Source organism: Tasmannia lanceolata, unplaced genomic scaffold, assembly GCF_043159265.1.
Source record: "Tasmannia lanceolata isolate RefF3 unplaced genomic scaffold, GAP_Taslan_0.1 ptg000003l, whole genome shotgun sequence".
Lineage (NCBI taxonomy): Eukaryota > Viridiplantae > Streptophyta > Magnoliopsida > Canellales > Winteraceae > Tasmannia > Tasmannia lanceolata.
Window position 1 is genome coordinate 10,127,178 of NW_027518680.1, and position 14,485 is coordinate 10,141,662.

The 14,485-nt window shown below is 37.1% G+C and overlaps 1 protein-coding gene across 2 annotated transcripts in view; it reads right to left on the reverse strand.

Moving 5' to 3' along the window:
* Positions 1-13,900, reverse strand: part of LOC143850608 (Tetratricopeptide repeat (TPR)-like superfamily protein) — a 32,294-nt gene extending 18,394 nt beyond the window's left edge. The window contains exons 1-18 of one of the 2 annotated variants that reach the window (XM_077359840.1): positions 13,823-13,900; positions 13,636-13,713; positions 13,356-13,559; positions 12,549-12,671; positions 12,237-12,320; positions 12,071-12,121; positions 11,710-11,802; positions 10,722-10,862; positions 10,536-10,616; positions 7,892-8,139; positions 6,685-6,856; positions 5,887-6,002; positions 5,709-5,766; positions 3,524-3,589; positions 2,125-2,337; positions 1,858-1,909; positions 1,162-1,535; positions 945-1,039 (exon numbers count right to left, since the gene is read on the reverse strand). In XM_077359840.1, coding sequence (XP_077215955.1) covers positions 945-1,039; positions 1,162-1,535; positions 1,858-1,909; positions 2,125-2,337; positions 3,524-3,589; positions 5,709-5,766; positions 5,887-6,002; positions 6,685-6,856; positions 7,892-8,139; positions 10,536-10,616; positions 10,722-10,862; positions 11,710-11,802; positions 12,071-12,121; positions 12,237-12,320; positions 12,549-12,671; positions 13,356-13,559; positions 13,636-13,713; positions 13,823-13,834 — 2,261 coding nt within the window. In that variant the 5' untranslated portion in view covers positions 13,835-13,900. Of the gene's footprint in view, positions 1-944; positions 1,040-1,161; positions 1,536-1,857; positions 1,910-2,124; positions 2,338-3,523; positions 3,590-5,708; positions 5,767-5,886; positions 6,003-6,684; positions 6,857-7,891; positions 8,140-10,535; positions 10,617-10,721; positions 10,863-11,709; positions 11,803-12,070; positions 12,122-12,236; positions 12,328-12,548; positions 12,672-13,355; positions 13,560-13,635; positions 13,714-13,822 lie in introns of those variants that run through there. The other variant, XM_077359846.1, reaches the window with a different exon arrangement.
* Positions 13,901-14,485: the final 585 nt, after the last annotated feature.

Here is a 14,485-nt window from a genome sequence, read left to right on the forward strand (position 1 = left end):
AATGTTTTAGATTTATAATTGTTCCTAATGATTATTGAACTATTCTCTTTCAGTTATTAGTACATTTGATCATCTTAAATGATTTTTCTATTCAGTTGCAGAAGATTTTGGTAAACCATTATTTTGAAAAATTTCAATTGTCTTATCTATAATATGGATCTTGATGTGTTGTTTTAAATTGAATTCTTATACTGGTTCAGTTTCTATCATTCTGCTGACCTTATTTTCTCCCCAGGACTAGAGAATTCTAATGAGGGTGCATTTGCGCACGAGGATGTCTAGGAGCGTAGGATGATGGGAGCAAATAATTAAGGAAGACGATACCCTTCGTCAAACCCTTGATTTTATTTTAGATTGACTAGTTCGAGACTTTACTTAATGGAATAAATTGATTTTAAGTTAAAGTTATTGTAAGGAGACACTTTGGAAATGGAATAAGATCGATGGCTATTAAATTTTCATACATGGTTGTAAACCAAAAAAAAAAAATGCATATATATATATGGGTATTTTGGCAGGTGTTTGCTTGTAGCGATCCGGTCATGGAAATCGGGTCGTTACATTATTTGTGTTCTATTGAATTATAATTTAAATTAAATAAGATGGACTTATAATTGAGTAGAGCGTAATTGCAAGGAAAATGAAATAGCAAGATTTAGCCCTCAATATAAACCCTATAAATAAATAAGCGAAAATCAATCAATTCATCTATTTTAAAAAAAAAAAATCAATTCATCTAATTAAAAAAAATCAATGATGACATATTTATATCTACGCATAAAGCTTTAATTCTAGCTTGAAATTGAATAATTGCAAGATTGCATTCATACTTTATGAGCAAGAAAACCTAATATCCCAAGAGGAGGTCAATTTGGGTTTTTGGCAGTCAATAGTCACTATAAAGAAGGGCATCATTAATCAGTTCCTGTTAGAACTGAAATTACCTTATTAAAATACTGTCAGGATACATATGAAGAACTTTTCTCAGGTAAACAACACCACTATCAATTCCCAGACTTTGCTTTGATCCATGCTGTATCTGCAAAATGGAAGCAAAAGTATGCCATCTTATACTCACATTTAATAAGGCAGCAAGCACCCACGGATACCTGTGGATGGGTAAGTCAAGGGTATTCAACTTCAAATTAATGACTAACCTACCTGTTTAACAATGGCAATTAAAGAGTGCAATCTAGTTATCTCATCATGAGATCTTTGAATGTGAAAGTCTCCTGGAAGAAATGACTGAAGCCGATTACTCTGGTCTAAGGAACTAACCACAAAGACAAGAGAACTAACTTTTGGCCTTTGCATTAATTCCTTAGGCATTTTAAGAATGGTTGTTGCCGCAGACTCCTGACCTGAAATGCAGTACAGCAATTTGCAAACCAATCCTAGAGATGCAGCCGCAGATCCCTGGTTCATAGTTGCAATATTTGCAGCTATATTTCTTACCACAGAGAGGGCCAAGTCATTCTTGCCAAGTTGCCATAATGCAACAGCATATATTTGAAGGCCCTTGCTATCAAGCAAACCTAGAAAATAGACAATATATAGTTCTGGTTAGCATATGAACTACAAACTAGTAAGAAATTAAGCGATTTGTTTTACAACTAAGATAAACTTATGTTACAAGCAGACTGAAAAGTCCATCCCATAGAACCTAACGACTTGAGGATAATGTTAAAATTATGCCTATATCATGTGACTAATAACTTTTTCTCTTGTGGATGCTTCCTAAAAGATTACTGCCAACAATATTCATAATTGTTCATTTTCACACCCTTGCATTTCTTTTAGAGACTTAGATATTTGCAAAAGAAAAAATGAGTGAAACTATAGGCCCATAGGCCACACCTTCCTTATTCAAATCTTCACACTCGCGCACAGCATCAAGTGAGTGCCCTGCCTGCACTCCAACACAATCCTTTAGTTGAATATAGATTGTTAAAAGAAAAGCAATAAATACAAAAGGATTAGAAGCTCCTCATTGCCTATGGCAACATGAAATATGAGTTAAAATGTGCCTCCATTGGTATTTGATCATAAATTACACAAAACCGATAATCCGAGGAATGTGGCCTAGACCTTTTTTAACAAAATTGATTAGTTTAAGGTATTTACCTGACAAAGTGATCTGGCTAGATTGACTGTTACATCAGTGATATAGGATTTTGGTGCTGTCCTTGCAAAAATGCTGATGGCGCAACGTGCCCGCTTATAAGCAGCAATTGCAGACTCATAATTTGATTGTGCCTCGCATACCAGGCCATTTAAATTATGTGACTCGGGATATTGAGGCGCACGTTGAACAGCCTGACATAACGCTCCAAATACCTGTAACAGAAATTACCTACCATGTCTTATTTTTATTCATCTAGTCACGTACACTAGTATAAAGCGGTTCATTTTGCTGAATTAATCAATTGAGGTGTTGAATTACATCTTTCAATATGCTATTTTATAGTTAGGAACAAAGAACTACATTTTTCAACAAGCTATATAATAGTTAGGAATAAACATAGGAAGCTGAATCCTCTTCCCTGACGAGGTAGAACTTTTCCTCAGAAATATCAAAGTTTCAAAACCTATGTTTCATCTTTGGATAGCCTAGATTAAATCCTAAATTTGATTGGGAAAAGAATCAAATTTAAAATCACAAAACTAGGGCTTGTAGAATCTAATCTTAGGGTTTTAAGTTTACTTCAAGCCTATGAAAAGAAAATTTAGAGTTTGGTGGTTAAGAAGATGGAATAAGAAAAATAAGAATTGGAGAAGAGATACAAGCAATAGATAGATATAGTTGGAGTCACACCAACTTACCTGTTGGCATAACACCTCAGATATCCTTGAGGCCTCACACCATAAGGGCTTTCCAAGCAAATCACACTAAGAAACTCATGGAAGAAAAATTCTGTCCATTAGGGCTGCAAACAAGCTCAAAATCCATTTTGTTTTTTTCCAAACCAATAGGCCTTACATTATATAGGGGAGACCCTCCCTCCCTCGAGCTTCTGATTCCTTAACTCCTAGAGGTTCTAAAACTGCATTCCTATTCTAGATCTTTCTTGTAGGATAAATTGAAATATGAAACTATTATTAATTAATTAAAGCAACATATAGAATTAAAGAATAACAATGCCATTTCTAAAGACTCAAAACAAAATAGGAATACATCAACAGCCACCATTCAACTTTGACAGGTTGATACTTCAGAAACACACTACAAGAGCAAGCTCCTTGCTAAATCAACCATTAAAAAGGGCGGCCTAGTGCACGAGGCTCCCGCCGTAGCGGGGTCTGGGGAGGGCTAGATGTATGCAGCCTTACCTCTGCTTTGCAGAGAGGTAACTCGAACCCGTGACCACCAGGTCACAATGGAGTGACCTTAATGTTGCGCCAAGGGCCTTGGCCCAAGGCCCGCCCTCTTGCTAAATCAACCATTGTTTCATTAAAATATGGAGAGATATTTTAAATTGATACATTGTCTCATCTCACACAATGAAGCAGCAAATGATCATACCTGTGGAGATTGGAGGTGAGCTGAAGAAACAGAAAGCTTTCCAAGACCAATTTGGAATTCTGCGACCTGTTGGCAACCAGAATAATAAGTACAATAGAATAGATTTAGCAGCAAACTCAGACTACATAGCCAACTCATACAATTTTCTTCAACATAAATTGAAGGGAAAACTAATTCTACAAGATGAAAGTTACAGATAAACAGAAAGTTCATGTATAGTCAACTACCTAGTGTCAACTGTTGTAGAAAAAACACATAGATTTACATAAAGTTATAGTGTATGTGTCCTTAATGGTATTTAGGTAATTAGTTATTTGCCTAACATCTCAAATTCTCAATACAACCAAGTTCCACAACATTATATGTCTCTCCTCTTCTCCTCTCCCTTGATCTACATAAGATTGATGCGGGTTTAACATGGCATGCTCAGGTGATCGAGAACCAATGGGCATCACCGTTCGATCCAATAGAGGTACATCTACCACATCTCGAAACCCTTGCTCTTTCTATTTCCTCCTCTCCCATTTTGGAACCTTGGTTTCACCTATTTACTTTTCCCAATTTTCAAAACACACTAGTTCTCTATCATTTTCTTTCAATCTATCAAAACTTAACCCCTTGAGTAATTCCAATCCAATGTTTCGAAACCCTTAGTTCTAAAATCCAACCTTTCGACCAATATTCCTCCTACTCTCATCAATCTCCTCACCCCCCTTCAAAATTTCTAAACCTCTATTCCATCAATTTGAAACCCTAGAAATATACTTTCTTCCTTGCCTCTCGAAAACTTCATGTCGCCTCTCGAAAACTTCATGTCCTACATATTTCCTTGCAAAAGTCCAGCTTCCTCCATTAAAAAAAATAAAAATAAAAAATCTCACCTTTCGGCCATATTTTTCACGTTACAACATTCATCTTCCACTCAAACAGATCATTACTAGCCTTTCTTTGTCGTATCTTCCATTGCTATTATTATGGATTCATGTAGGCTCCCAGTCTGCCACCAAGTTGGATGACCAACCTTAAGTGAAAAGTTACCCCCTAGGATGTGGTATGAGACCCAACAGTTGATTATGTAAAACCTAATGTCTACATTCTCGTACAGGATTCATTTTTCCGTTAAATAGTTGGAGTCATTGGACGGTGTTGGGCATCAACCTCGCCTGACCAAAGGTTGGTCTCTACTTTCATTTGTAACTTTCATCATGATGATCGATAATGATAATTTATTAGGTTTAATGATGATGTTAATTTATTAGTTTTAGCATAAGATGTGAATTTCTTCTAAATAACATGCAAAAAACAATTGGAAGATTGCTAAAAATTAGGGAAAGAGCACACCGAAGAATCAGGCTTTGTGCATCACATCGGATCAACTATGTTCCATGCCAATCGTCAAAACCTAGTCGGTCGGCCTTTCATCAAGTCAATCAGCCGTTTGTGCTGTAGAACCTAATTTAATGGAGACCATGTTTGGTCATTTTGCAGTCAAAATAGATTAAGGGAAGCCATATATTCACCCCCTTTTTCATATTGGGACAACCCCCTCAAGTGCAATTATGATTATTCAATGCGCCTCCTTCGGACCCTCTCCCTTCACCCATGTGCGGGATACCTGCACTCAAAAGCTTGTCTTTCCCCCGTTCTCCCTTCACCCCCAATGGAAGCACTCGAAACTGGCTATTTCACTTTATCTTCAGCTCTCGATCCACGAAAGATCTTAGAAAGTTGGGAGGTTTTTCTCTAAGAAAACCCCACAAACAGAATTTACAAATAAACTCTCCCCAGAAAAATTCCCTAATTTCTCTCTTATCGATTATTTTGAATGGTTTCTTTCTCTTATCGAATATATCAAAATTTGCTTAAAACTGCAATCCCAATTACGTACATACTTCTCCCCTGTTTTTTTCTTTTTTCTTTTTTTGAATGAATACTTCTCCCCTGGTTGTCGTTTAAAAATAGATAATGCGTGATTCCTGACTCTGCGAATAAGCCAACTAATGGGATTACTGTCTCCTTGAATAAATATGTGGGATATTTTCCTAAATAGAGGACATTTACCCATATATGTGTGCAGCATACAAAATTCCATCACAGAATGATAGACATATGTTCAAATTCGATCAGAAAATGATAGATCTTTGTTCAAAATTTGAAATGACTAAAAAAGTATAGGAAACCTTACAGGCAGAATCTGCACAGCCCTTAGACAGCTCTCATAAGCCTCATCTGGCGAGCAACCTCTGAGAATTTGGAAATAGAATTAACATAAAAATAGATAAAAAGTAATAAAAGACAAACAAACAACGTAAACCTTAAGGAATTGAAATACTTTATCTACAACCATGGCAACAAGTATTTACCCAGCATGAATATCAACAGACATGCCTGCCCATGGTAATGCAAGTGAAGGATCTATGCTTCTAGCATGATCAAATGCTTGCCTAGCTAATAGTTTGTCACCCTCTTTCCTGTAAAGCTGCGAAAGGATCACTCAGACACATAGTTAGCAAAACGTGATTCGGCAATAAAATGGGACGGCAAAAATTCGAGTTTAATACGGTTTTGGTTCAACGTAAAAAAAAACGGAAACACAAAAAAAATGCATTTAAAATTTTGTAATTCACAAAATATAGTAGGGGCAAAGTTGGAAAATTGGCCAAAAAAACGTGTTTAATGCGTTTAAAATGCAAATGTGTTTAAAACGTTTTCCTAAAAAATGGAGTTTTTTTTTTATTGTAAAAGTTTTAAATGGCAAACCATTAAAAAGAGTTTTAAACAGCATTTTAAAAAACGCCGTTTTTGCTAACTATGCCCAGACATCTGAAAAACAGGAAATGGGAGAAGCTATCAGAAGTTTAATACGGTTTTGGTTCAACGTCAAAAAAACAGAAACACAAAAAAAATGCATTTAAAATTTTGTAATTTACAAAATATAGTAGGGGCAAAGTTGGAAAATTGGCCAAAAAACGTGTTTAATATGTTTAAAATGCAAATGTGTTTAAAACGTTTTCCTAAAAAATGGAGTTTTTTTATTGTAAAAGTTTTAAACGGCAAACCATTAAAAAGAGTTTTAAACAGCATTTAAAAAAACGCCGTTTTTGCTAACTATGCTCAGACATCTGAAAAACAGGAAATGGGAGAAGCTATCAGAACAATACCTTCCCAAGGTATGCCCATGCTACAGCAAGTGATACATCCAATTGCAATCCTCTGATAAGAGCATGTTGTTTCAATGAATTATGATCGGACAAACAGCCCAAAACTAGCCAGAACTCATAATTATCACCCTCAAGCATCAAAGCACCCAGAGACATCTTCTCAGGTAGCTGCCTGATGAATAATATAGTCAATAAAACTGTACTATGCAGATAAGATTACAAGAATCATGGTTTCAAATTTCGGTTTTGGAATGTGTTTCAGTCCTCACCAAAACCGAAATTTCGGACGAAATCTAACGAAATAAAAAAAAAGTGATATTTTATCCCATACAAAATTTCGGCCGAAATTTCGAGAAAATATTAAATAATGAATAAAATCCAGATTTTTAGGTGGTATTCCTCAAATTTCGTACCAAAATTTTTGTGAAAAAGAAATTTTGAAATTTTGGTTGAAATTTTGTAACGTTTCGGGTAGGGGTGCAAGTTTGGAACTGTCAGCCCTGACCCGCCCTGAGCCCGAACAGGGTCAGGGCTGGATTTTCTAACCCTGAAGGCGGGTCAGGGTTCATTTTTTTAGACCCTGACTCAGGTCGGGCGGGTTTTGGGTTAATGCCTCGGGTACCCTGACCCAGCCCGACCCTGAGTTTTCTATTATAGAATTGAACCATCTGTGCATGTTTCTTTTGCTAATGTTTTCTATTATCTTGGATTGATGTTTCTTTAGATTATTATTATTAATTGTCTCTGTTGCCCGTCATGTTGTTGAATTCATATTGTCTTATTTTGTTCCCTTTCTCTGTTTACTGATCATTTTGTTCCATATGATAAGTGGTTACTTTATTTTTGGCACTCTTAACAGGTGTTTGCACTAGGGTCAATTAGGGCCGACCCGGCCCGGCCCTGCCCAATCAGGGCCAATCAGGGCGGGCCAGGGCCCAATACCCTGTAGGGCGGGTAATGGGTTGAGGTTTTCCGGCCCTGACTCAGGGTCAGGGCCGAGATAATGGGATCCAGGGTTGGGCTAGGGTTCTGAAAAACCCGACCCAACCCGACCCTGTTGCAGCCCTAGTTTCGGGTTTACCCAATTTCGGTTTCGGTCTTGACCGAAACCCAAAATTTCAGACTGAAATTTCGGATTTCGGTCGAAATTTAAAACCATGATAAGAATAAGATGAATTGATGACAATGTACACCAAGTAGATCTTACCAAGTGTCTAGATCAGCTGAATTTTTCTTCTCTAGAGAACATATTAGGTCTAGAGAGATTGCAATGTCGGTGTAGATATTGGGTTGCCAAGGGGTCAAGTGCAATGCTCTCTGGTACGAACGATTCGCACTAACTGCAGCCAAAAGACACTTCCTTTTCCAAGAAACGACAGAAGTTCTGAAAGAATCCTCATCAACTTCTAAGCTCTGCCCTTCATCTGCCCATGGGAGGCATTTCGAATATGCAATCTGAAATAGTGGGGAACACATCTTAATTCAAACTAGTGTTTCAAAAATGTCATGATAAGTGCTTAATGTATGGCTTGTAAGAGACGCAGACACTGAAATCACAAGAACCAGAAATTTCGGAAATATCCTCGAAATTTCATTTTGGCAGAAATATCGGCATAATAATGTAATGCCTTTTTTTCCTGAATTTCGGTCGAAATTTCAGTTTCCGGCCAAACTGAAACCGAAATTTAAAACCTTGCTTGTAAGTTCAAGCAGCAGAAACTATTACCTCCGAAGGACTTCAGGAGAGCATGGAAAACACATCTTTCTAAAACTAAATGAGGTATCTGAACAGAAACATCATCCTAATATGTACTGTGAAAACAAAAAAATGTTACATAAACTAGCTATATTCTTGGGAAAGATAAAAACTTATCGTTTTTCATTGCATTTGCTTACAAATGCCAAATAAGCAATTTTTTCTATTTCTGAAAGAAACAATAAAAGCTATAAATATCAGAAACAATATCCATAGTAATGGAACACCAAATCCCAGCCATTGCCTTAAGGTTAATAAAGACACCTAGCAAAGGCAAGTTGCACCAGTTTCCATCCTCAACTCAGAGGAGTAATCACATTTCATGGATCAACTATACGAACTGGAAACAATCCCCAGCTTAAACCACATCAACTTTTGTTTTCAATAAGTTCAACAAAAAATTTTGACAACAGGACAATCTTCCTGAATAGACGACAGTCTGTATAATTTTTTACATGTTTAAGAGGGAACCTGTTCTTGTTCTTAATGATGGCTAATTGCCCACAAGTCTGAACTCAAAAAATAATAAATGATAAGCATGTTTTCCAATATGAATTGCACCAAGACTTAATGACTAAAAGTTACTAGCACTGCATGTATCGGCCATGAATTCAGTAGGCACCACTTATATCTTACATAAGCTCAACGAGAGCAGGGCTTTAGGATCCAGTCTCGAGATGTGCTGGGTAAGTTATAGAAGAATGTGATGGAAAGAGCAGAAGACTTGTCCCGCTAAGAAATGACACTAACTCATTGGTACCATATAGAAAGGCCCACCCAAATGACGTTGGTTGATTTGGTCACTGGTGGGTAAGCCCAGTTGAACGGCCCCAGTGATGAGGCATCTTTCTAGTCTTTCGTTGAGAGGGATGTCCATATAACAGTCCTCAAATTCTTACTGATAATGCAAGATAAGTTTCAAGGTTTACATTGATAAATGTTTCAGACAGCAAGCAAAATGCAAGAAAATAACCCAAAGGCATCCTTTTTTTTCCCAAACCTACAGGCAAAATATGCACAAAACCAAGATCTATTAGTGCATCTTTACATTCCAGAATGAGAGAGGAACATATTAGACATATACTTAGAAAGTTCTCTTCTAAAAGAGAATGATAGCTTGAAATTGTGATAATGAACTTCAAATATGTACAAGTTATCGTTGAAAAAATCCACCGGGCAAATCCGATCCGATTGTGAACAAATTAACAGAAAAGTAAAACAAGTAACAGGCCACAAGATGGGCACCGAGATTTTACGTGGTTCGGCCAAGCCTACATCCACTGGCGAGAAACAAGATTTCCCACTATGAGAAAACAATATAAAAGGATTACAATGGATTAAACCCAAAGCCACAAACCCGCAACCCTTTCCTTGCTTCTCAATCAAGACCATACACCGAGAGCAAACCCAAGAGCAAACCCACAAGAGAATACCTAAGAAAAACCACAAGAAGAAAAGCCTCTTCTTTCTCCTTCTCTCTTTTTCTCCCTATTTCTCTCTTTCATCTTGAAGCAGCCGACACACTCCAAGCCTCCCCCAACTCTTCTTGCCACTCCAAGCCTCCCACCAACTCTTCTTGTCGTTGAAGGAGTATTATATTACCTAGGTCCTCCAAAACCAAAATCTAAAGAGCAAACTTTCCTATGTTGGATAACTTTCCTATGTTGGATTTTGCCTTCCTACCCAAGCATCCACGGTGGGTGGGAAATAAGGCAACTTTCCGAACAGTTATTATGAAAAATAGTAGGAAGAATATGAAAAGAATTAAATTCCCAACTAAAATGCTGCTAAACATAGCAAATTCAAATGGAGGTTCTTCTTATCCAAGCATTGATGAACTAAAAATAAATGGATCTCGTAGAAAATATAATCATGAAAAAAAGGGGGAAGGGGGGTCCCAAATGCAAATTGCACCGTGAAACAGTAGTTATCATAATGTGCAAAACCAAAGACAGCAGTTATCAGAGTACTGCATCAAGCATGGTGACAGATAAAGTATTAAACAACCTTCAACAGAAACAAAGGTGGACTGAAAAGCTAGGAGACACACACCTAAGAAAATATACATGAATTCATTCAAAAAATATGTATATACCTGAATGTCCCCGTGTAATTTCCATGAAGCAGAAACATTTCCAGCTAAGAAGGTACAAGCTTTTGCAATATCAGATGCTTCCTACAATCTCAGGAGAGAATATTTCATTCTTGAAATGCATATTGTTTGGTGTCAAACTCATTAAGGAAAAAGTTATATTTTCAGCAAGAATCCATGTGGACTAACCTCCAATAGAGAAGCCCCCCAACCAAATGCACCAGAATTCACACAATCCTTAGACAACCCCAGCAGCCCAAAAGCAAGCCCATAGTGTGCAGATACATTATCAGGTGCTATCTCCAAAGCATGCCGAAACTGCTCCACTCCCTAAAACCAGATGATAACTGAGAACAAAATAACTCTCTTGCTGGAAGGATCAAAATATGCGTAGGCAAGACCATACAAGCACATGCGGCTGTGTGCACGAGCACATTCATATATGTGCACTTCGATGTTAACATACACACACAAATGTATGCACATGTGCCAGACCCATACATATGAGCACATGCGGACATAACTATAAACATATGCATACCCACAATAAACCACTAACAGAAGTCATGGAAGTATGTGATATATGAGTACACAATCTTCTCTGCAGGAACTACAACTATAACAAGAAAATATAACATACATGACTCTGTGCTACCCAGTATGCAAAGTTTAATGAAAAAACAAAAATATTGATAGTGCTTACATATCAAGTTTGTTACTCTGAATCTATGTGGCAGAGGTAGAGGTATTGTGCATAATCTGACATGCATACTGTATCATGATGGGATCTGATAGAATTCATAGATTCAATTCTATGCTTACATACTACCATTCAAAAAAAAAATTTGTATGCTTAGATACTTTAATAACTACTCTATAAAATAATAGGGTTATGATGGTTTGTATAATGGGAAATACAATTTCATATACAAATGCAATGTTGTATTCTTGTATTCTCCGCATAAAAGCTTTTCTTGAGAAAGGTAGAACTCAGAAGTTGCGGTAAATTTAAAAGCAGGCAACTCACAATGTAGAAAATGCTGACAATGGGATAAAGCATCACAGCAGAATCAGCGGAGCATCAAAATATAGAACAATATTAAACAAATAATTTGTCTGTTTGGAAGAATCAGGTGAATACATCTTGGGACAAACACGATCAGGGAAAGTATCTTACTTTTCTACAAGAACCTAGCATCAACAGAATGTTCCCACTCTCCACCAATGCAAAGACTCTTGAGTCCTCCAGCTCAATGGCTCGTCCGAATGACTGTTGCAGAAATCTTAGTTAGAATTAGTATTCTCCTAGTTAATTACATGTATCATAAAGGTACTGAAAGAAAATGCTCTACCTTTATGGCTACCTTTCAAGAATATAGCTCACTTTCAAGAACTAAATTAATGTGATTTAACTTGAGTTTTAGTTTACTCGAATCGAGTTAAAAGAGCTTCTAATAATCAATCAAGTTTTTAAGCCTTAGCAATAATCCTTGCCCAGTAATCAGAATATATGACAAAAGTATTACTGAAAGCATTACCTTTATAGCAGCAGTCAACATGCCCAACCGCTGGTATACAAGGCCTAGAGCCTGAAATTAGCAATCAATGGACATTGGTGGACATGTATAGTATAAATTGGATAAGGATACACTGTACATTGGTGGATATGTATAGTATAAAATGGATGGGTCCAAAACAACTTACTTCCCACAAATCTGCACATGTTGGATAGCCTCGAATAGCATGCTGAAGGCTCTGAATTGCTTCTGGCCATTTCCTCTGGTGTACCTGAAATCTTAAAGTAAAAAGCATAGTGATGCCAATGCAAAATGCCCATAGTTTCCTCTTAAAATCGAAAAGCCATAGCGTCCATCTGTCTAACAGAGGAAACAAAATCAAATTGAAAGAACAAAATCACATTTTTAAAGAATGCACCGCAATACAATTCACGACAGAATAAAATAAGATTAAGAAAACATGCAAAATGAAAGTGAAAAGAAAAGGAGTATGATATACCTGCATGTAGCCTAGTCTCCGAAATGCCCAAAAAGCCCTTGGCGACTTCTCAGAAGCTTCGCGGCAAACATTAACCTCCAAACTCTCCTTTCCTTCCCCATCCAGCAAATCACATAGCCCTTCCTAAATTTTCAAAATCATAAGAAAGAAAAAAAATCCAAGTTTATTGTGATGATCACAAATGAAGCCATAAATATAGAAACACTCGCAAATATGCTAAATGAAACCCTAGAAAGTAGAATTTACCACCAAACCTTCACAATGAAACCCTACAAGATAGAAAGATCACAAATGAAGCCATAAATATAGAAAGGTATTTGCTAGCATCCATCGCAGAAGTCATTTCGCGGATGGTCTGTTGCATCTGACAGCAGCCACCTCATGAATGAAGACAAAATCTGCTGAAAAGTGAGCCCCTGTGGCTACTGTCAGATGCAACAGACCATCTGCTAAATACCTTCTGCGATGGACGCTAGCAAATCACATATAGAAATGCTCGTAAATATACTAAATGAAACCCTAGAAAGTAGAATTTGCCACCAAACCTTCACAATGAAACCCTACAAGATAGAAAACTCACAAAATTCGCATAAATGAAACCCTGAAAATTAGAAATTTAATATGAAACCCTAAACAAAGCCATAAATATAGAAATCCTCGCAAATATATGAAATGAAACCCTAGAAAGTAGAATTTTGCCACCAAACCCTCACAAGCAAAACCCTACCAGATAGCAAAGTCTCAAAATTCGCATAAATGAAACCCTGAAAGTTAGAAATTGAATATCCAACCCTATAATGCACTAACCCCTGCTTCTGAATCATCGGGATTTAGAGTCACAGCTCTCTGATAACACTTTGAAGCTCTCTGTATGTCAATAGATACTCGGCTATAATAATGCCCTAAGAATCGGAACGCAGCGCCATTGCTAGGGTTTAGCTTTGCGGAAATGACGAAATGTTCAACAGCTCTTTCCTTGAATTCTTCCCCCTTTTCCCACAGGAAAATCCCCTGAAAAAAGGGAGACCGATGAAATTTCGTGCGAAAAAAATTAGGAACTAGAGGATTTAAGGATTTGAGAGCTTACCAAATTGTAATGGTGGGAAGGGTTTTTTGGATCGGAATCTAGGGTTTCTTGCAATTGACTTAAGCAGGGATCTTCCTCCTGAAAAGAAGAAAGAAGAGAACGAGTTAGAAATTAAGAAAGTTAGATGATTATACAATAAAAGGATGATCAAATATCTAAAATCAATAGGGTTTTTGATCGAAGAGACTGTGTTTTCCATCTCGAGAGGGAAACCAGCGCAGAAAGTGCGAGAAATGGAGGGAAAAGGAAATACAGGAAACGAATATATAATTTGGAATTGGGATTTTTTAATAAGTTTTTATATGGTGTAAGCCCTTATTGAAAATCAAAGCAGGTGTAAAATTACCTCTTACAGTAATTAAGGGCCTTCGTTAGCAAACCCTTTTTCAAAAATTATTGTAAGGCTTATATATGGGTGCCTACGCTCATGGAAAACAATGTTAGAAACGCCCAGAGTGGGGACTCAGGGGCACCCTCTGACGCTCAAGTCAGAAATCGGCATGGACAATATCCAAGCAAAAGACTAATTTGTGGAGAAAGAGAGATTGAGCATTTATGGGGTAGAGGAAGACGATCGTACCTTTGAGCGTGAGGGTCCCTTTTATAATTTTAGAGTCCTCGGTAGTATAGGAAGCTTACCTTTTGGTAGACTTCAATATTTATCTTGGAGACATTTTAAGTCTCCTTATAGAGCGTGTGATTTCCAAATTTATCCGTGCTTTTACGAAGGTTGCCATATAGGACTTCTTATTTGGAGATGTTACTAATTCGAAGAGGTGGAGAATCTTTCTTGCCCTCTTTTCATAAGAGACAAGTTTGGTTTCCTATCATGGGGTGGTGCCACGTGTCG